General features: G+C 43.8%; 2 protein-coding genes across 3 annotated transcripts in view; both read left to right on the top strand.

Moving 5' to 3' along the window:
- The window catches only part of LOC120053672 (rab GTPase-activating protein 1-like), a 148949-nt gene that overhangs the window by 37664 nt on the left and 90311 nt on the right, over positions 1-20974 (top strand). For both annotated transcript variants that reach the window (XM_039000846.1, XM_039000845.1), the window contains exons 12-13: positions 5537-5630; positions 5959-6109. In XM_039000846.1, the coding sequence (XP_038856774.1) occupies positions 5537-5630; positions 5959-6109 (245 nt within the window). The remainder of the gene's footprint in view (positions 1-5536; positions 5631-5958; positions 6110-20974) is intronic.
- On the top strand, positions 15183-16371 carry LOC120053674 (G-protein coupled receptor 52-like). Its single transcript, XM_039000851.1, has one exon. It carries the CDS (start codon positions 15204-15206, stop codon positions 16320-16322), a length of 1119 nt encoding a protein of 372 aa, XP_038856779.1. The 5' UTR covers positions 15183-15203; the 3' UTR covers positions 16323-16371.

Below are 20974 nucleotides of genomic sequence, written 5' to 3'. Positions count from 1 at the left end.
GATGCTTCTTACGGAGCCACTCCTTAGTTGCCCTGGCTGTGTGTTTCGGGTCGTTGTCATGCTGGAAGACCCAGCCACGACCCATCTTCAATGCTCTTACTGAGGGAAGGAGGTTGTTGGCCAAGATCTCGCGATACATGGCCCCATCCATCCTCCCCTCAATACGGTGCAGTCGTCCTGTCCCCTTTGCAGAAAAGCATCCCCAAAGAATGATGTTTCTACCTCCATGCTTCACGGTTGGGATGGTGTTCTTGGTTGTACTCATCCTTCTTCCTCCTCCAAACACGGCGAGTGGAGTTTAGACAAAAGCTCTATTTTTGTCTCATCTGACCACATGACCTTCTCCCATTCCTCCTCTGGATCATCCAGATGGTCATTGGCAAACTTCAGACGGGCCTGGACATGCACTGGCTTGAGCAGGGGGACCTTGCGTGCGCTGCAGGATTTTAATCCATGACGGCGTAGTGTGTTACTAATGGTTTTCTTTGAGACTGTGGTCCCAGCTCTCTTCAGGTCATTGACCAGGTCCTGCCGTGTAGTTCTGGGCTGATCCCTCACCTTGAGGTGATTGATGCCCCACGAGGTGAGCTCTTGCATGGAGCCCCAGACCGAGGGTGATTGACCGTCATCTTGAACTTCTTCCATTTTCTAATAATTGCGCCAACAGTTGTTGCCTTCTCACCAAGCTGCTTGCCTATTGTCCTGTAGCCCATCCCAGCCTTGTGCAGGTCTACAATTTTATCCCTGATGTCCTTACACAGCTCTCTGGTCTTGGCCATTGTGGAGAGGTTGGAGTCTGTTTGAGTGTGTGGACAGGTGTCTTTTATACAGGTAACGAGTTCAAACAGATGCAGTTAATACAGGTAATGAGTGGAGAACAGGAGGGCTTCTTAACTTCTTATGGCTGCATCCCGCTACCGGGATCGATATGACAACAGCCAGTCGAAGTGCAGGGCGCCAAATTCAAACAACAGAAATCTCATAATTAAAATTCCTCAAACATACATGTGTCTTATACCATTTTAAAGGTAATCTTGTTGTTAATCCCACCAAAGTGTCTGATTTTCAAATATGCTTTTCAGCGAAAGCACTACAAACGATTATGTTAGGTCACCACCAAACCACAATAAGCACAGCCATTTTTCCAGCGAAAGATAGCAGTCAGAAAAAGCAGAAAGAGAGAAAATTAATCACTAACCTTTGATTATCTTCATCAGATGACACTCATAGGACTTCATGTTACACAATACATGCATGTTTTGTTTGATAAAGTTCATATTTATAACAAAAAATCTGAGTTTACATTGGCCGTGATCACTAGTTCCATTCACTAGTTCCAAAAATATCAAGTGATTTTGCATAGCCACATCGTTTCAACAGAAATACTCATCATAAATGTAGATGATAATACAAGTTATACACATGGAATTATAGATATACCTCTCCTTAATGCAACCGCTGTGTCAGATTTCAAAAAACCTTTACGGAAAAATAAACCATGCAATAATCTGAGACGGAGCTCAGAACAATAGCCAAATTAGCCGCCATGTTGGGGTCAACAGAAACCAGAAAATACATGATAAATGTTTCCTTTGATGAACTTCATCAGAATGCAGTCCTAGGAATCCCAGGTCCACAATAAATGCTTGATTTGTTCGATAATGTCTGTTATTTATGTCCAATTAGCTACTTTGGTTAGCGCTTTTGGTAAACAATTCCAAAGTCACAAAGCGTGTCCACTATAACGTGACGAAATGTCCAAAAGTTCCGTAACAGTCAGTAGAAACATGTCAAACGATGTACTGAATCAATCTTAAGAATGTTAACATACATCTTGAATAACGTTCCAACCGGAGAATTAGATTGACTTCAGAAGAGCGGTGGAACGGAGGTCCTCATGTGAACGCGCATGTGAAAGCATGGTCAGCTCGTGGCAGACCTGACTAATTCCTGTCTCCTTCGGCCCCCCTTCACATTAGTCATCAGACAAAGTTCTATTGACTGTTGACATCTAGTGGAAGCCGTAGGAAGTGAAAACTCATCAATATCTCTCTGTGATTTCAATGAGAGCTTGGTTGAAAATCTGCCACCTCAGAAAAAATTCAAACAGGAAGTGGAACTTCTCAGGTTTTTACCTGCCATATGGGTTCTGTTATACTCACAGACATAATTCAAACAGTTTTAGAAACTTCAGAGTGTTTTCTATCCAATATGAATAATAATATGCATATATTAGCAACTGGGACTGAGGAGCAGGCAGTTTACTATGGGCACCTCTGTGCACCTTTCATCCAAGCTACTCAATACTGCCCCTGCAGCCATAAGAAGTTAAAGAAAAACTAACAGGTCTGTGAGAGCCGGAATTCTTACTGGTTGGTAGGTGATCAAATACTTATGTCATGCAATAAAATGCAAATTAATTACTTAAAATATCATACAATGTGATTTTCTGGATTTTTGTTTTAGATTCCGTCTCTCACAGTGGAAGTGTACCTATGATACAAAATTACAGATCTCTACATGCTTTGTAAGTAGGAAAACCTGCAAAATCGGCAGTGTATCAAATACTTGTTCTCCCCACTGTATATCTTTTTTTAACTAATAAATATGGGTGACTGGGCCTTTTTGGAATGAGTGCAAAACAATGGAAAAACATCACCATTTGGACTCAAAAGGTGTCCCAAACGCGCATTGCAATGATCCAACACTGTAAACAGCGGTGGCTTTTCTGGATTCCCACAAGCACAGCTCTTCTGACACGGCACTTTTCCGTGACCACACATGCTGATTCTTACTCGATGGGTTCTTGATAGCAAGAGGGTGGAATGCTCTTTGAACAACTTTTTTTTGTTAGCAAGCCTTGTTGACCAGGGAGACTTAAGTACAGTAAGTACATTTACAGTGTATCGTTAGTCGATTACAGCTTGCGTATCTAAACTGAATCCGACTGGTTCTGGTGTAGGCAGCCTAGCAGTTAAGAGCTTTGGGTCAGTAACTGAAGGATCGCTGGTTCGAAGCCCCAAGCCGACTAGGGGAAAAATCTCTCTGTGCTCCCGTAAGTCACTCTGGAGAAGGGCGTCAGCTAAATTACTAAATGTAAAAATTCTGCTGTACCGAGTGCTACCATTCGAACTGTAGAAATAATAGTAGTCCTTTCGGAGTGAAAAGTCCACCCACACCTGTGTTTTGTCACCTCCTTGGAGGTAGAGAGGCAGTCTCCAAGGCCGGCACTGTTTTCAAAAAGCCTTGCCAGGGAGGAGAAGCCATTCACAGTACATTCACAGGCATTTCTAAAGGCTCCACTGCATTCCAGCTGTCAGTGGAGGAGGCGTGAAAAGAAAGCCATTCAGTGCTTTCTAGCTGGAGGTCAGCTGCCATTGTAGACGGGACTGAATGCTTTCCCACTGTGTGGATGCTGCTGCCTGCCTGCACTTTTCTCCCAAGTCGCAAGTGCACATGCCTTTTCTTGTTTTGGTAAATTCTAGTGCGCAGCAATGTGACCCGGAATGTCAACGTTTTCTCTTGTGTTGTCAGCCCACTGTAAATTTATAAATTTATAATTTATATTTTTGGTGTATAAAATGAAAAATATGTTATTTATATATGTGTGTGTGTGTATATGTGTGAACTTATGAACTTGAACATTCAAGTGCATGCACACTCATTACCCTATGGAATGGGTGGTACCACAGCTCAAACTCTCTGCTTATAAAAAATCCTCAGCATTCTACACACAGTACCCCATAATGACAAAGCGAAAACAGGTTTTTAGAGTTTTTTCCCCCCCCAAAGGTATTACAAAAAAAAAAAAAACATACCTTATTTACAGGTGTTCAGACCCTTTGCTATGTGACTTGAAATTGAGCTCAGGTGCATCCTGTTTCTATTGATCATCTTTGATGTTTCTACAACTTAATTGGAATCCAGCTATGGTAAATTCAATTGATTGGACAGGATTTGGAAAGGCACACACCTGTCTATATAAGGTCCCACAGTTGACCGTGCATGTCAGAGCAAAAACCAAGCCTTGAGGTCGAAGGAATTGCTCCGAGACAGGATTGTGTTGAGGCACCGATCTGAGGAAGGGTACCAAAACATTTCTGCGGCATTGAAGGTCCCCAAGAACACAGTGGCCTCCATCATTCTTAAATGGAAGATATTTGGAACCACCAAGACTCTTCCTAGAGCTGGCCGCCTGGGTAAACTGAGCAATCGGGGGAGAAGGGCCATGGTCAGGGAGGTGACCAAGAACCTGATGGTCACTCTGACAGAGCTCCGGAGTTCCTCTGTGGAGATTGGAGAACCTTCCAGAAAGACAACCATCTCTGCAGCGCATTACCAATCAGACCTTTATGGTAGCGTGGTCAGACGGAAGCCATTCCTCAGTAAAAGGCACATGACAGCCCACTTGGATTTTCCCAAAAGGCCCCTAAAGACTCTCAGACCATGAGAAACAAGATTTTCTGGTCTGATGAAACCAAGATGGAACTCTTTGGCCTGAATGCCAAGTGTCACGTCTGGAGGAAACCTGGCACCATCCCTACGATGAAGCATGGTGGTGGTGGTGGTGGCAGCATTATGTTTTTCAGTGGCAGGGACCGATCAAACATCTCTGAAGAGACCTGAAAATAGCTGTGCAGTGACGCTCCACATCCAACCTGACAGAGCTTGAGAGGATCTGCAGAGAAGAATGGGAGAAACTCCCCAAATACAGTTGTGCCAAGCTTGTAGCGTCACACCCAAGAAGACTGGAGGCTGTAATCACTGCCAAAGGTGCTTCAACAAAGTACTTAGTAAAGGGTCTGAATACTTATGGAAATGTGATATTTCAGTTTTTTATTAGCAGCAATTTCTTAACCTGTTTTTGCTTTGTCATTATTGGGTATTGTGTGTAGATTGATGGTGGGGGGACTATTTTAATACATTTTATAATAAGGCTGTAACCTAACAAAATGTGGAAAAGTTAAGGGGTCTGAATGCTTTACGAATGCACTGTAGAGGTCCTGGTTTGGAGGGAGCTCGCCTCTGGTGTTCTACTGGGCTGTCCGCACCACCCTCTGTAGCGCCATGCAATTGAGGGCTGTGCTGTTGTCATACCAAGCAGTGATGCAGCCAGTCAAGATGCTCTCAGTGGTGCAACTGTAACTTTTTTTGAGGATTTGAGGGCCCATGCCAAACAATGAGAAGAGATGCTGCATGTGTGAGTGGACCAATTTGAAGTCCTTATTGATTTGGTCACCGAGGAACTTGAAGCTCTCGTGTGTGTGTGGGTTTTAAAATGGGAACAGGTGTACTTCTCTCAGCTGTACGTGGGAATCACAACTTGCCTTGTCTCCTATTCTGTTTCCCTTAATGTCTGAAGAAAGTGTGAAAACTCCTAAAGAATATATATTTTTAAAAATGGTCTTGCTGCTCATAATGCAATACATGTTTGTTCCCAGTGATCCATATGCAATTCACACTGGGATCCCATAGAAGGCTAAAATCTTAGTCTTATCTCACCTCCTCCCACTGGGCCTTGTCTTGTCTCCTGCAGATAGCGACAGTGAGATCTCCAGTGGGACCGGTGATGTGTCCAAGGACTGCCCTGAGAAGATCTTAGAGTCCTGGGGTGCAATCCTCAACATATGGTAAGTGTGGCGGTCATGATAACCACCGTTCAGTAAATAACAGCCTAATTCATTGAATAAGGAAACAGATTCAATGTATTCGTCTGAAGTACCCCATTGTTCCTCCATTACACGAGGAGAATAATGAAATTGTTAGCATTACTTTCATATGGTCACAATAATGATGTTGTAATAAACATCCTCCATTCTAACCCTAATAAACATCAGCTCCAGGAGAGTAACATTAATAATGAATATCCCTGCCCATGCCTGTACTCTAGATGGCCTTAGCCTGATGAGTTTGGCTGTTGTATGTAGAGTAGTTTCTTATCTCTCTCCTGTGTGTCAGGCATGGGAACTTGTCTGTGCGGCCTAAGGGCCTGACTGCGCTGGTGAAGCCTGGGGTCCCCGAGGCCCTCAGAGCTGAGGTCTGGCAGCTCCTCTCAGGCTGCCAGAGTGACCAGGCCCTGCTGGAGAAATACCGCATCCTCATCACCAAGGTAAGGAGGAGGGAAATACACACACACACACACACACAGACCACCAAGGTAAAGAGGGCACACCGCGCACACACACACTCGTACCTCAGTCGCACGCACCTCAGTCGCACACAATCATTGATTCCCACCTGCTTTTGTATGTACAAGTTTCACATTTCAACTCCACTCACTCAAGCTCTGTTGTCTTAAGTGTAGAGTTTCTGAAATATCCTCAAAATGGCTGCATGTTGTGTGGGTGATGAAAAATTGAAGTTTTGCAGAAATGTACCTTTTCTGAATGAGAGCCAGTCAAATATGTGTGCTGTATAACCATCATGCAAATTGTAATTTTGAGTGCAGAGATTGCAACGATCCCTGAAGACTTTGGTGTAAAAAAAAAAAATGTTGTCACACTCATCAACTTGGTGTCATGTGACAGTGTCTAAATGCACGTACCCAGTAGTTGTCACCTTGCAGTTGTTCCTCTGTAGAGACTCAATGACTGTCACAACTGGCCATTAAATTAGCTCCATAAAGAGCCTGCTGTTTTAGAATTGGAAAACTTAATTGTCCACACAATTTGGAAATGTCATTGGCTTTACAATAACATGATTGACATAGAAACAGCATTAAAAAACAGCAGCAGCATCTCTTCATCACGGTCATTTCAGTTGAACTTGACAGTGTGCAGTCTGATCCCACAGAGAACAAGGTTGGTGATGAAGCCTTATGTTTCTCTTGGAGGTATGTTGGTTCTCATGCCTACAATTTTAACTAGGCAAGTCAGTTACGAACAAATTTAAGTCGGTTAAGAACAGCAATGGGTGATTGTAGGAATTTTTCCACAGTAAAAAGCACTATTGTAAACTTTGTCACAATTTAACACAGTCCTTGTGGTGAAAGCTCTCCAAAAATATGTTTTAGATTTTGTGACAATGGGATGGGGATGGGTGTCTGACAACACCATATAGAGCATCACATCTACACTTAAGAAAATGGTCCAAATCAAATAAAGAACTCCACACTAGAATTTCTTGATTTAACTGTAGCTTAATATTTCATTCTCTCTGTGCATAAGCAGAAAATGTAGCTACAGTCGTATGCAAAAGTTTGGGCACCCCTGACAATTTCCACGATTTCCATTTATAAATAATTGTTTGTTTGGATCAGGAATTTCATTTTGATCTATCAAATAACTGATGGACACAGTAATATTTCAGTAGTGAAATGAGGTTTATTGGATTAACAGAAAATGTGCAATATGCATCAAAACAAAATTTGACCGGTGCATAAATTTGGGCACCCCAATAGAAAAAGGTAGGTATTTTGGACCTTTCCTCCTTACAAAACATATCCAGTTAGGTTTGATGGTTGCCGAGCATGGACAGCACGCTTCAAATCATCCCACAGATTCTCAATGATATTCAGGTCTGGGGACTGGGATGGCCATTCCAGAACATTGTACTTGTTCCTCTGCATAAATGCCCGGGTAGATTTTCAGCAGTGTTTTGGGTCGTTGTCTTGTTGAAATATCCAGCGCCGGCGTAACTTCAACTTTGACTGATTCTTCAACATTATTCCCAAGAATCTGCTGATATTGAGTGGAATCTATGCGACCCTTAACTTTAACAAGATTCCCAGTACCGGCACTGGCCACACAGCCCCACACCATGATGGAACCACAACCAAATTTTACTGTGGGTAGCAAGTGTTTTTCTTGGAACGCTGTGTTCTTTTGCCGCCATGCATAACGTCCCTTGTTATGAGCAAATAACTCAATCTTTGTTTCATCAGTCCACAGCACCTTATTCCAAAATGAAGCTGGCTTGTCCAAATGTGCGTTTGCATACCTCAAGCGACTGTGTGGCGTGTGTGCAGAAAAGGCTTCTTCCGCATCACTCTCCCATACAGCTTCTCCTTGTGCGCTGAATTGTTGAACGATGCACAGTGACACCATCTGCAGCAAGATGACGTTGTAGGTCTTTGGAGGTGGTCTGTGGGCTGTTTTTGACCGTTCTCACCATCCTTCCCCTTTGCCTCGCCGATATTTTACTTGGCCTGCCACTTCTGGCCTTAACAAGAACTGTGCCTGTGGTCTTCCATTTCCTCACTATGTTCCTCACAGTGGACACTGACAGCTTAAATCTCTGCGATAGCTTTTTGTAGCCTTCCTCTAAACCATAATGTTGAACAATCTTTGTTTTCAGGTCATTTGAGAGTTGTTTTGAGGCCCCCATGTTGCCACTCTTCAGAGGAGAGTCAAAGAGAACAACAACTTGCAATTGGCCACCTTAAATACCTTTTCTCATGATTGGATGCACTTGTCTATGAAGTTCAAGGCTTAATGAGCTCACCAAACCAATTGTGTGTTCCAATTAATCAGTGCTAAGTAGTTACAGGTATTCAAATCAACAGAATGACAAGGGTGCCCACATTTTTGCATAGCCTATTTTTCACATCTGATTGAATTTCTTACAACTTAATATTGCTACACTAAAAATCTTTGTCTGGACAATACCCCAGTACTCAACTTTTAGAAAATTAATGGCATGCCACTATGATCATTTTCTGTGACGACAGAGTAAATTATTATGCAGCCTCCAGAGGGGTGCCCAAACTTTTTCATACGACTGTATATAATAGAACAGAAGTCATTTTACTAGAGTTAAGTATATTTCTGCAACAAGTGTATTTCTGGCATCCTGACCTCGGTGTGCAGTAGGTGTTGCACTAGGCAGTAGCCCAGTCAGTGTGACGTTTTTTACTGCACAGGTCACTGGTCCATCACTCTTGTGGAGACCATGTGTCAGACAGAGGCTAGTCCTATCAGACCCATGTCCCCTGGCACTAAAACCCACAGCTAATGTGTAGCATCCTCTGTAGTCTGGCCGACAGCCCATAGCCTGCCCCCGACAGCCCATAGCTGGCCCCCGACCTAGGCTCACCCACAGTCCAAACGAATTCCATCTCGACTGGTCTCGCTGGTAGATCATGGCGAAAAATCAATTTTGGTGGAGCAGCCATGAATGTAATACCTCCTAGCTAATTCCAAGTGACTAATGTATTGATGTTTTTTTCATGAGGACATGTGAAGAGGTTGACTAGGCGACAGGTCATCACTTTTATGTGTAATACAATACTCATTCCCCCCAGGAGGAGAAAGTGCTTGAAATGCACCGCAGTAATCAATTGCCTGAAATGGAGGGATTGGAAGAGGGAGAGAGAGAGCGGGAGGGAGATAAAATGGAGCCATAAACAAAAGGTTACTGCTTGCGCATGTGGCACAGAAAATAGATAAAATATAAAAGCCAAGGAGGCGATTCAGAAGAAATGACTGAATGAAAGAGAACAGGCTCCTCTTTTCACATCTACTGTATTTATACTGGGCTGTTGTCTTTCGCCTGGGGGTGTAAATTTACCCTTGCAACACGCCTTTAACCCAGAGCCACAGTTCTCTCTCTGTCTCTCGCTGTCTCTCTCTCCATCTGCCCCAGCCGCCTTGCCTCCCACAGAGGATGAAAATATGAGCTGCTAAATATACTATTACACTAGTTTACGTAAGGCAGGTTATGTGACACAGAGAATCGCCTGGTGAGCGCTCACTTGTTCATTGTAATTCTTTGAGTAGGTTCCCTTCCTTATTGGATGTAATGATGTTGATAGAGGGGTTGGCCGGTGCTATTAATAGCCAGATAAAAGCCCAGGGGGTGGTGTTGGGGGGAGGGAAGGGGGACGTGGTGCCGAGGGCTCGATGATACCCACATTATGAATTGGCCTGTCTCCACTCGAGGTTGATGATTATAATGCAGATTGAAGCCTAAGTGAGTGAGTTGTGGCTGGTTATGGGGGTATTGATGTCCTAAACCAGGGCACATTTCACTCGACTTTCTGACGGTGACACGTATTTGAATAATTGCACGTGGCACTTGGACAGAAGGCTGGGTAGTAATGCAGAGAGGAGAAGAGGGCTGTTCTCTCGTTTTGTGTATGTGATACGTGGAGTATTTTTATAGGGGGGCTCTCAGTGAATGTTTCTGGTAGGACAGTATAACAGTTTAAGGCATGTTATCGGGCCAAGTTACCGTTGAGACTTAATTGAAGCTGGTACTCAGATGTCTTGGGTACAGAGACAAACAAATAATGTCTTTTGCGTAGCAAAAATAAACTTTGACTGAAGTATTCCGACCTTGGATGAATGTAATTTCAAACAAGTGTTTTCTCAGCACAGGAATATGTTTTTGTTTGTTTTTTGTTTCCTTGGTAACTCCTGGATTTAACTACACACACACACACACACACACACACACACACACACACACACACACACACACACACACACACACACAGTCTGTGTAGTGCTTTGCTGAGAGTAAGCGTGAAACTAACATTTTCACAACCTTTTACTCTCCCTGTGTGATCTGCCAAAGGTGTGCTGCTGTTGAACCATGGCTTAAAACTGATTGAAAGCTATTTGGAGTTTACTCCTCAGAAGAGCCATTTCACGTTAATTCCTCTGTCCGGATCAATCAAAACCAATGAGAAAAGTTGGATGGTGGTTCAGATTGGAGGTCTCAAACGCTGTGGTGTTGGTCTGTCTCTGAGATTGGAAGTCACCGTCTGTGGAAATATATATTGTTTTCCCTGAATGAAGAGGGATTTTTTTTCCTTTCTGTGATTCTCAGCGATTTCACAATTGACAACTTCAATTGACATCATTATCAATATTTAAATCATTTGATTACTAGGCCTAATTTATATCTCAAATATACTATGAGAGAAATGAAACAATTTAGTCTTTTCATAGTTGCAGTGATGCACTAAACTGTGTTATTTATTTTTTAAGAGCCTATATTCATGGATGAAACATGAAAAACGGCTCAAGCCGGCATTTTCCCAGACAGACGGGTAAAATTGTTCTCTTCAGAGGCTGTGCTACATTCAATTCTCACTTGAATTCCGCTAATGCAGTCTCTTCCACTCAGGCCCGCAATGAAATCAATTTCGGTCTTTATGAAGCATGCCATTAAATCTTTGACGGATCTTTTTGCTTTTTCTCAAGGTGCTTCAGCTACATTTTTATGTACCGTCATATTTGGCCCACACTCCAGCTAGCTTTGCAGTGGCATTTAGTCAGAGTCTGCAATCAAAGGTAGCACCAGCAGTGTGGAGAGTGGGGCTAGAAGTAATCAGACACCCACGCGTTCTAACCCACAGACAATGCTGTACACTGGGATGAGCTGCCATGGAAACATGCTTGGATTTATTGAGTTCATTCTACTTGTGATGCTCTCCCGTGCCCATATTCTGTACTCTATATGTCTGATTTAAACCCTTCTAATGTGATGCTCCTGGATACCCGGCTTGGCTTTGATGGACATTGCCACAACTTGGTTTGGAGGCTAACAGAGAAACTCCCATTGGTTGTCCTGAAAAATGCTCCTCCTGAAAGGCTATGTAAACAATCAGGTCTTGAGTTAGCTACTTTCCTGGTCAGTAGACTACTTGCTAGATTAGTGTTAAGATAATTTCATTAAGATGGAATTTTGGTGCTATCCATTTAGAGGCAATCCTGAATTGCTGCATGTCCAGTCGCCTCCGTTCACGCAGCCCCGTCCAGTCGCCTCCGTTCACGCAGCCCCGCCCAGTCGCCTCCGTTCACGCAGCCCCGCCCAGTCGCCTCCGTTCACGCAGCCCCGCCCAGTCGCCTCCGTTCACGCAGCCCCGCCCAGTCGCCTCCGTTCACGCAGCCCCGCCCAGTCGCCTCCGTTCACGCAGCCCCGCCCAGTCGCCTCCGTTCACGCAGCCCCGCCCAGTCGCCTCCGTTCACGCAGCCCCGCCCAGTCGCCTCCGTTCACGCAGCCCCGCCCAGTCGCCTCATGAAGAATCACTAACCTGAAAAACAGATGTTGTTTCTCGTCTGAGAAATGTTGTTCAACTGGGATGTGTCAAGGCCTCATCACAAAAGGTCTGCCCGTCCTCAGGACAGGCTGAGGCCCAACCAAGAGCTAAGGGCAATACTGGGAATCCAGTGAGCTTTCCCTCACATAATATAGGCTAGGAGCTTGATGGAGAAATAGGTTGTATACCACACTTCTCCCTAGGAGATGATGATGATGATGAATCTATATAGCTTCAATGCTTACAGTATTACTTTTTTTTTGTAGTGGATAGTGTCATTTATTTCAGTTACCTAAGTTATTGTACTTCCTTTTGTATATTTTCACAACACTATTTATTTGTTGAATGACCTTAGTACCCTGGGTTTAACTCTTGACATTTAACCTTAAATTCTATGCAACCTGATTTTGTTCTCTGGCTCTAGCGTATGGTAATTAATCATTCAAATCTCCTTTTCTCATAACGCATGTTGTGACTCGTCAGCACTAGGTCGACCTTGGCTTTTTCTCTCGTGTGCCGTAGCAGGTTTGTTTTTTTCGTTATGCTTCGATTATTGTACTCTTATTGAGCAGCTCGACACTGATCTCCCCACTCTGAGGCCCTAGTACCTCCGTCTCTCTCGAGTGTTAACCAGTGTTAGTGTGAGCTACTGTACGCCAGCAGTGACAAAGAGCCCGGACAGAGGCTGTCTGCTTGTCCCAACACAGAGCCATAGTGGCTGGGATCAGAAGGGGGAAGAGGTCACTACCATTGTTTTTACAGCCCCTTCTCTAGTTAAACTAGTTGAACTTAAGAGTCTAGATCTAGAGCTTGTGGAAGTTGCTTTAACAGCATAGCTTTGTTGTTTGTCCTAGTGTTTTAGTATTGTAGAGGTTAGTTGAGCCTGAACTCGGTAATGGTATACAGACAGTTTACCTCTGAAACCGCCCTCCTGCCTCCCCAATTTGCCGCAGCTTGTTACACTTTGTTGTCTGCCGGTGAAGGATGATCCCAACTAACTGAAATGCCTGGCAACTGTAACTAAGGGGCAGGCATGGCTGGGCATGGTCATTGGTCGGAGCAATGGACAGGGGGCTAGAGAAGGGGAGAGGGGAAGCAAAATGGGGAGGGGGCTAGTTAATAGAAAATGGACAGAGATTAGCTTAGTCATTTCGTAATAGGGAACATGTCCAAATTTAGCTCTCTGAAAAAAGAGATTGTGAGAGAGAGACTGAGTATTGTGGCTGGGTTGAGAGAGGACCTCAGGTGGAGCCTAAATGGGAGTGGGTAGAGAGAGACACTGTATGAGAAGGAGGGGGTAGAGAGTGAGCGGGTGTATGAGAGGGAGGGGCAGAGCATGGTTCAGAGAGAACGAGAAAGCCAGGGAGGGAGGGAGTGAGTGCCAGAGAGAGTGTGTGTGTGCAGGGTAGAGGGAGTGTGCGGAAGACAGGGAGAGGGAGAGCGCGAGCGAAGGGAACGGGAACTGTAAGCCAGTCACAGTATCTCCTTCCCACTGCACCAGCGGTGATGGACAGCTCCTCTCCTCTCCTCGCCGCTCTTCAAAAGGTTCCTATTTATTTTCAGTAGCTTTAGCTTTGTCTTCTGTACTTCACTCCAGGAAATTTTATTTTTGTCTGTTCAGTTATTTATTTGTCGTAAGCTCAGTTCGACTGGGGAAATGAGAGACAGAGGACAGCACTGAAACTGGGACTGTCTCTGTACTGGTGCGGTGGTTTCTCTTGATTTTGTGCCTGGGTTTTTGCTACGAGGTGCAGACGTATTGGGTGGAAGAAAGAGTAGAAAGGCCAGAAAGCCATGCCTCCCCTAAACAAAAAGCTAATTTGAATGGACATGTATACGTAATATTATCAATAGTGGAAACGAGGGGAGGCTGATGTAAAGCGTTTTCACCCGTAGCTATTTGGGGAATGTCACTGGCAAAAAAGAACCAAAAACAATTTGAAGGGATAAAGAAGTGGAATGCAGATCCCACACCCATCGCAGAGTGCGTCCTGAAAAGGATTTCTAAGGCGACACAGTCAGAGGAGCTGAGACACTCAGATGGCCTCTACCGGCTCTAGTACCCATTGATTGGGATTGTGTGGAAGACTCTTGGCAACTCCAAAATTCTTTGCCTCAATCTTCTTTACAACCAGCATTTGCCTCTCACAACCTTGAGGACGAAAGTTTCAGAAAAGTGTGTGGATTGGGATTTCAGAGATCAAAGCTTGCGCACACACAACAAAATACGGATTTTGCTGCGCCTCGTTTAGCCTCTCTCTGACTGGAGAGCATTGTAAACATAATTCCTCCAGTGCTCTGTGGAACGAGAGCTGTGACATTAACACCCGCCGAGAGCCCAGTGTTTTTCTAGCGTGTCTGTGTTTTGATTCGGACAATAGCTGAGCATACATGGGGTCAATACTCGCTACTCAAAATAAGAGGATGCATACAACAGGACTGAAAACTAACTGCTGCACGCCAGACTTTAGAAGGGACTTTATTAGAGGTAAAAACCAAACACAATGGCTAATGTGGATGTAAATACTCCTATGACTTCTGGATTTTCCCATCTGCTCTTTTTCTGCGCTGAACAAGCTATTTGAAAGCCGAAATGGCATGCTTGTGCCAACAGTAAATGTTTTAACACTATTTTCTCTTATCGATAGTCTCAAGATAGGAGTCACATGCTCCTTGTCTTATTTAATCAGCAGTAGGATCTGCACCGTGTCTGCCTGCATGCTTCTTCCCCACATGTCAACTACCCTGCACCTCCTGTGCTTTTTGCCCTTGTGAGGACAGCCCCTGCCCTCATCCCCTAGCCGCCCAGAGGCAGGAGATGTGGCCAGGGACTGTCAGGGACCGCAGTGGGGATCCCTGCCGCCGGGATAGATGCTTGGTGTAACATCGGCCAACCTTTTTTTGTTTGCGTAGGCAATATATATTTTTCTTTCTTCAACAATAACCCCACTGGCTCTAAGCATGACTGATCAGAAAAGGAGAGCCAAGCTGGTACTCTTGTTTTCCTGTGGGCTGTATTGATTTTCGTCAGTCAGTGTTCATTTGATTGAGACCCAACTATGTGAGAGCAGAGGTGAAAGAGAGAGCGAGGATAAAGCTCTGTTTGCTGTGGGAGGCTACAGACAGACAGCAGGGGCGGACCGGTCTCCAGTTACAGACCATCTGCATCGCAGGTGGCACAGCACAAACCTGACCCACCAGGACCGCGCCCACAACAATGAATCAGTCAGCACTGACAACAGACCTGGTACCCACTGCCAACAGCAGCCTTGTGGACCCGGATCCCAACCACTCTTGCCCCCTGGGCTGGGGCCAGAACGAAGGCCTGGAGGCCTGCGTCTTGGAGACTGCCGTCATCGTGCTACTGACAGTGCTTATCATCGCTGGAAACCTGACGGTGATCTTCGTGTTCCACTGCGCCCCCCTGCTGCACCACTACACTACCAGCTATTTCATCCAGACCATGGCCTATGCTGACCTGCTGGTAGGCCTCAGCTGCCTGGTCCCCACACTGTCCCTGCTGCACTACCCGGCCGGCGTCCAGGAGCCCATCACCTGCCAGGTCTTCAGCTACGTCATCTCGGTACTCAAGAGTGTCTCCATGGCCTGCTTGGCCTGCATCAGCATGGACCGTTACCTGGCCATCACCAAACCCCTGTCCTACAACCAGCTGGTGACGCCGTGCCGGCTCCGTGGCTGCATCGCCCTTATATGGGTCTACTCCTGCCTGATGTTCTTGCCCTCCTTCTTTGGCTGGGGCAAGCCGGGCTACCACGGAGACATCTTTGAGTGGTGCGCCCACTCCTGGCCCACCTCGGCACTCTTCACAGGCTTTGTGGTGTGCCTGCTGTACGCGCCCGCTGCTCTGGTGGTCTGCTTCACCTACTTTCACATCTTCCGCATCTGCCAGCAGCACAATCGGGAGATCAGTGAGAGGCGGGCACGCTTCCCCAGCCAGGAGATGGAGGCTGGGGAGGGAGGTGGCAGTGGCAGCGGCGGGGGGCACCACACGGGTCACGGGCCTGACCGGCGCTACGCCATGGTGCTCTTCCGCATCACCAGCGTCTTCTACATACTCTGGCTGCCCTACATCATCTATTTCCTTTTGGAGAGCTCCCACGTGCTGGACAGCCCCGCCCTGTCCTTTGTAACCACCTGGCTGGCCATCAGCAACAGCTTCTGCAACTGCGTCATCTATAGCCTGTCCAACAGTGTATTCCGCCTGGGCATGCGCCGCCTCTCGCAGACACTCTGCTCCTTCAGCCACTGTGCAGCCGACGACAGGGACTTTGGAGAACCCAAACCCAGGAAGAGGCCAAAGTCCTGCTCCATCTGAGGAGTTGCAGGGTATTGTTAAAGAAGCCACACATTTCAAAGGTTACATCTTTACAAAGCTGCTGACCATTCAATTGACAGAGCTGTCCCAAAGAAAAATAATTTAGGCTCTGACGGTTTGTTTGAAGAATACCAATCACTTTGCTGTAGTCATGCCAAGTCATGATTTATGGGCAAAAATGTGATTGCTGAGAGAAGCTAGATTTTTGTAAAGGTTTAGTTTCTGAACAACTAAGTGGATGAGAGATGGGCTATATTTTGACTTTAGACCTGCGAAGTGGGTGCATAGCTGGTAAATCAAATCAACGTTTATTGGTTGCGTACACAGTTTAGCAGGTGGTATAGCAGGTGTTATAGCAGGTGCAGTGAAATGCATGTTACTAGCTCCTAACAGTGCAGTAAAATATCAAACAAGTACAAACAAAACCAAAAAAACAAGAAATGTCAGAACGAATCAAATTAACTCCAATATCAGTAATCCATATGCTGTACATGTACTGTATGTACAGCCTTATGTACAACATCATTCCACCATGGTTACCATGGTTACCTCAGGCTTTGACGTTTATTTATTTTTGTTTCTCGTCAGTCAGGTTAAGTAAAGGACAAAATTAGGACAAAACACTTTCCTCAAACATTGATGGTGACCTCATGATTTTACTGTCTCTGATTTCACAGTTTTGTGGACTAAAATGTATTGAATTTGAATGCCAATATTGGACTGCTACTATAGGTCTGTGTTCTTAGTAGGCACACGAAGGCTGAATTAGTACAGACATCAACACGTAATCCTCATTTGCATACACTCCCTTTAGGAGTTCACATGTGCGTGCAAATGGCTGACTTTTCATTTACTGTATATACATGCTCCTTGGCAATGGTGGCGCCCACCACACTGATGTACATAACAGATAGTTAGTTGCCTTGACCTGTTATGACAAAGTTTTGCAGAGTTTGCAGAAGGTTTGTTAGCAAACACAACATTGTTCAACGTGTGTTTAAAAGACTTTCGGTCAGCCCTAAACAGAGAGACGTGGGAGTCAATTTGACGAGTTAAGCAAATTACAAAAAAAAACACAGCTGGTTTAGTTTTATTAGATATTTATATATTTTGGCGTGGAACTTTTTAGTAAAAAATAAAATAAATCTTTGTCAATGCCTCAGATCCAGTAGCTGTTTAGATGAAAGAGTGATTGGTCATGTCCACTAGTGAATACTACTCTCTTTATCTTTGGCTGCTCATCAGAGTTCAGAGAGATCGTCTCCACTCTACTTCAGCATCAGCTTGACTCTGTCCCCTTACCTTTTCCATGCTAAGTGCAGAGACGGTTCCTTTTTAGGTGCAGTAAATGCATCATGACGACTGGTCTGGTTGTGTAATTTATTGTTTGATACAGCACAGGTATAGTCATTCCAAGCTTTTCTCATACATTCCCAGAATTCTGCAATTTGTTTTTTTTACAGATAATGTTGAAATATCCATACAGGGGCACAATTTCAGTAATACCCAAGACTATTGTGAGATGAGATTCTTATGGTGTAGGCCATGTGTAGGTAGACCTGTGTGGGGAAAAAAGCAGTACAGCCAACTTAACAACTTAAACTCTCTATATTGTGACTGTTTATGTTCAACATTATGCTGCTTAACCTGTGTATTCATTTCCTCTTTTTGCTTTACAGATGGTTCTGTATATGTGCCTAAAGATAGATATATATATATATATATATTTTGGAAAATAGATCACAAAGATGTACATTCTGTTCTTCTATATGGTTACAAGGATACACTGCACTTATTTTTATTTATTTTTTTACACTGGCTGCGTGACTGCATTTTGTAACGAGACCTTCCTTTTGACTTGACCCAAAATCCATCAAGCTTGTATTTGTAGTAGTACCATACAATGGTACCATCTTGTTTCAACACCTTTTCAAATCAAATGAACTTTTATTTGTCACAAGCACCAAATACATCATGCATAGGCTTTACTGTGAAATACTTACGAGCCTTTTCCCAACAATGCAGAGTTAAGAAGTGAAAAGGAAATAGTAACACAATAAAATAACAATAACGAGGCCATATACAAGGAGTACTGAAACCGAGTCATTGTGCAGGGGAATGAGGTAGTTGAGGTTATATGTACATGTCGGTAGGGTGAAAGGTGACTAGGCAATCAGGATTTATAATAAACCAAGTAGCAGCAGTGTATGTGAAAGTGTGTGTTTTGGCGTCAATATGCGCGTGTGTGTTTTGGCGTCAATATGCGCGTGTGTGTTTTGTGTGTGAGCGTACAGAGTGTACAAAACATAAGGGACACCTTACTAATATTGAGTTGCACCCCCTTTTGCCGTCAGAACAGCCTCAATTCATCGGGGCATGGACTACAAGGTGTCAAAAGCATTCCACAAGGGTGCTGGCTCCAATGCTTCTCACAGTTGTGAAGTTGGCTGGATGTCCTTTGGGTAGTGGACAATTCTTGATACACACAGGAAAATGTTCGGTGTGAAAAACCCAGCAGCATTGCAGTACTTGACACACTCAAACCGGTGCGCCTGGCACCTACTACAATACACCGTTCAAAGGCACTTCAACTTTTGTCTTGACCTTTCACCCTCAATGGCACACCTACCCAATCCATGGCTGTTGTCTCAAGGCTTAAAAATCCTTCTTTAACCCGTCTCCTCCGCTTCATCTACACTGATTGAAGTGGATTTAACAAGTGACATCAATAAGGGATCATAGCTTTCACCTGGTCTCACACACTACATACCCACCCACACTGCCTCATTATTATGTTTATTTTCCATTTCTCTCTTCAGAAACCTACCATCACACCATGTAATTTAATGCAGTAACACCCCGATGATGTATTTTGGTTGACTCTGATTCTCTCTAGAATTACACACAGATAGTTATTTCTGTTTGCACGCTAAAGCAAGTCACACACATGGAGAAAAAAATGTTTCTTACTTCTCAAACAATGTGCCATCTTTTATAAATGGTAAATCAATATTGTTGACGAGCTACTTTCTCTCTCGATTTTGCTTTACAGTAAATGTTGTACTGGTGGTTTCATGAGATTTTAATTGGTTACACTTTCCACAGTAACGCTAGTGGAATGTAGTTTCATTCTAACAAACAAGTTATTGTAGTTATTGACAATATACCACTTTGACTCATTTTTTGTTTTCAGAAAACATTGTGGTTACGAGGTAGTGTAATTACCAATTCATTTAGTTTCTTCTTAGTTCATTTGTGGCTTAGCTTTCATTTAGTTTCCATCCTTTTTTTACAGGTCATTTCTCTGCCAGTAGTTGAATGGACTGTGTACTGATTCAGTAACTAAATATTCACTTTTCCACATGTCTATTATAATGACCAAACTAGTTTCCAATTTCTTTCTGAAGTGAAGAAAATGCAAAAATGTTCAAAAACTGACTTCAAGTGCATTCGTTAGGGTGTTGTATCTTACAGATGTGATTTAATACAGTACAACGTCTTTATTTATTTATTTATTTTATTCAAAATTGATATGCTACTTGTTTTAATAGGAGTATGTATAGTGTCTGTTTTGTGTTCAGACAACAACAACAAAAAACGCAAAAACAATCTTATGACAAAATCTCGCCCAATGACGACGCATACCAACTAGGCTGCTTTATATGACCACATGCTTTGGATTAGACAGCAAATCAAGAAATTACACACCATCTATTTTTTTATTTCTGAGATTTTGTCAAAGGCTATGGTTTTGCTGTTGTTGCCAATCCAATAAAACTGATGAAAAATGAAAATAAAAATCTAGTAATGTTGCCTTTGAACACTGCCTTGAGTTGTTCATGTCTCTAACATTTCACTGGTGCTGAGTTGTACTGTACTTAAGAAAATTATTAAAAAGCAGGCAATGATTTGAAAGGGTGATTCACTTGGTTAGTGTCTAGGATTATATACATAAGGTAAATAACTTAAGTGAAATTAACTGACAGTAAACTGACATTTAGTATGCTAATGTTGTAGCTGTGTATATATATATATATATGGTCTGTAGGGTTGTTTGTAGGTATTCAAATCCAAGGTGAACAGAGTTCATCACTAAACCGAGGATTAGCCTGCGTTTTACTGCACTACACAACACACAGCAAGGCATGCACTCTGTCTGTGGCTGGATTTCCAAAGGTTACTCTGCCTGCAGCCTCTGAAGGGAAGTAAGTTATGCGCAGATAGAGGAAACATAATGTGACCTTTTTCCCTTCAGCAAGTCAAATGTTTGTCTGGTCACAGAGGTCTTTGGTCTTCGGGAGATCATGAATAGACTGAACAACGACCACTTCTCTACATGTTTACATGCAACTTATTTAGTGGGTGCACTTATGCAGAGAGACTTAGTCAGTGCAGTCCATTTTAAGGTAGATAGGCGAGACAACCACATATCAAAGTTAAAATGTTCTCTCTTCTCCTTAGTTGATAGTTAAAGGAAAGTTTAGTTGCGTTGTGTGAAAGTCATGATAATGAAGCTTCATTTGAAACTCTTTACTTTTGGGATTCTTTTGTCATCATGCATGCAGAGGTTAAGCGGAGTGTACCATGTGTACACCTGTATATGCTACCGTACCCTTAGGGGGTTGACCATTAATGTACCTTTCTAATGGACA

The sequence above is a fragment of the Salvelinus namaycush genome, chromosome 9 (assembly GCF_016432855.1).
Source record: "Salvelinus namaycush isolate Seneca chromosome 9, SaNama_1.0, whole genome shotgun sequence".
Taxonomy (NCBI): domain Eukaryota; kingdom Metazoa; phylum Chordata; class Actinopteri; order Salmoniformes; family Salmonidae; genus Salvelinus; species Salvelinus namaycush.
The sequence above is the reverse complement of the archived record's forward strand: the minus strand, read 5'-3'. Positions and strand labels throughout refer to the sequence as shown.

Coding starts and splice junctions, on each gene's coding strand:
- LOC120053674 (XM_039000851.1), top strand. CDS start 15,204: ATGAATCAGTCAGCACTGACAACAGACCTGGTACCCACTGCCAACAGC.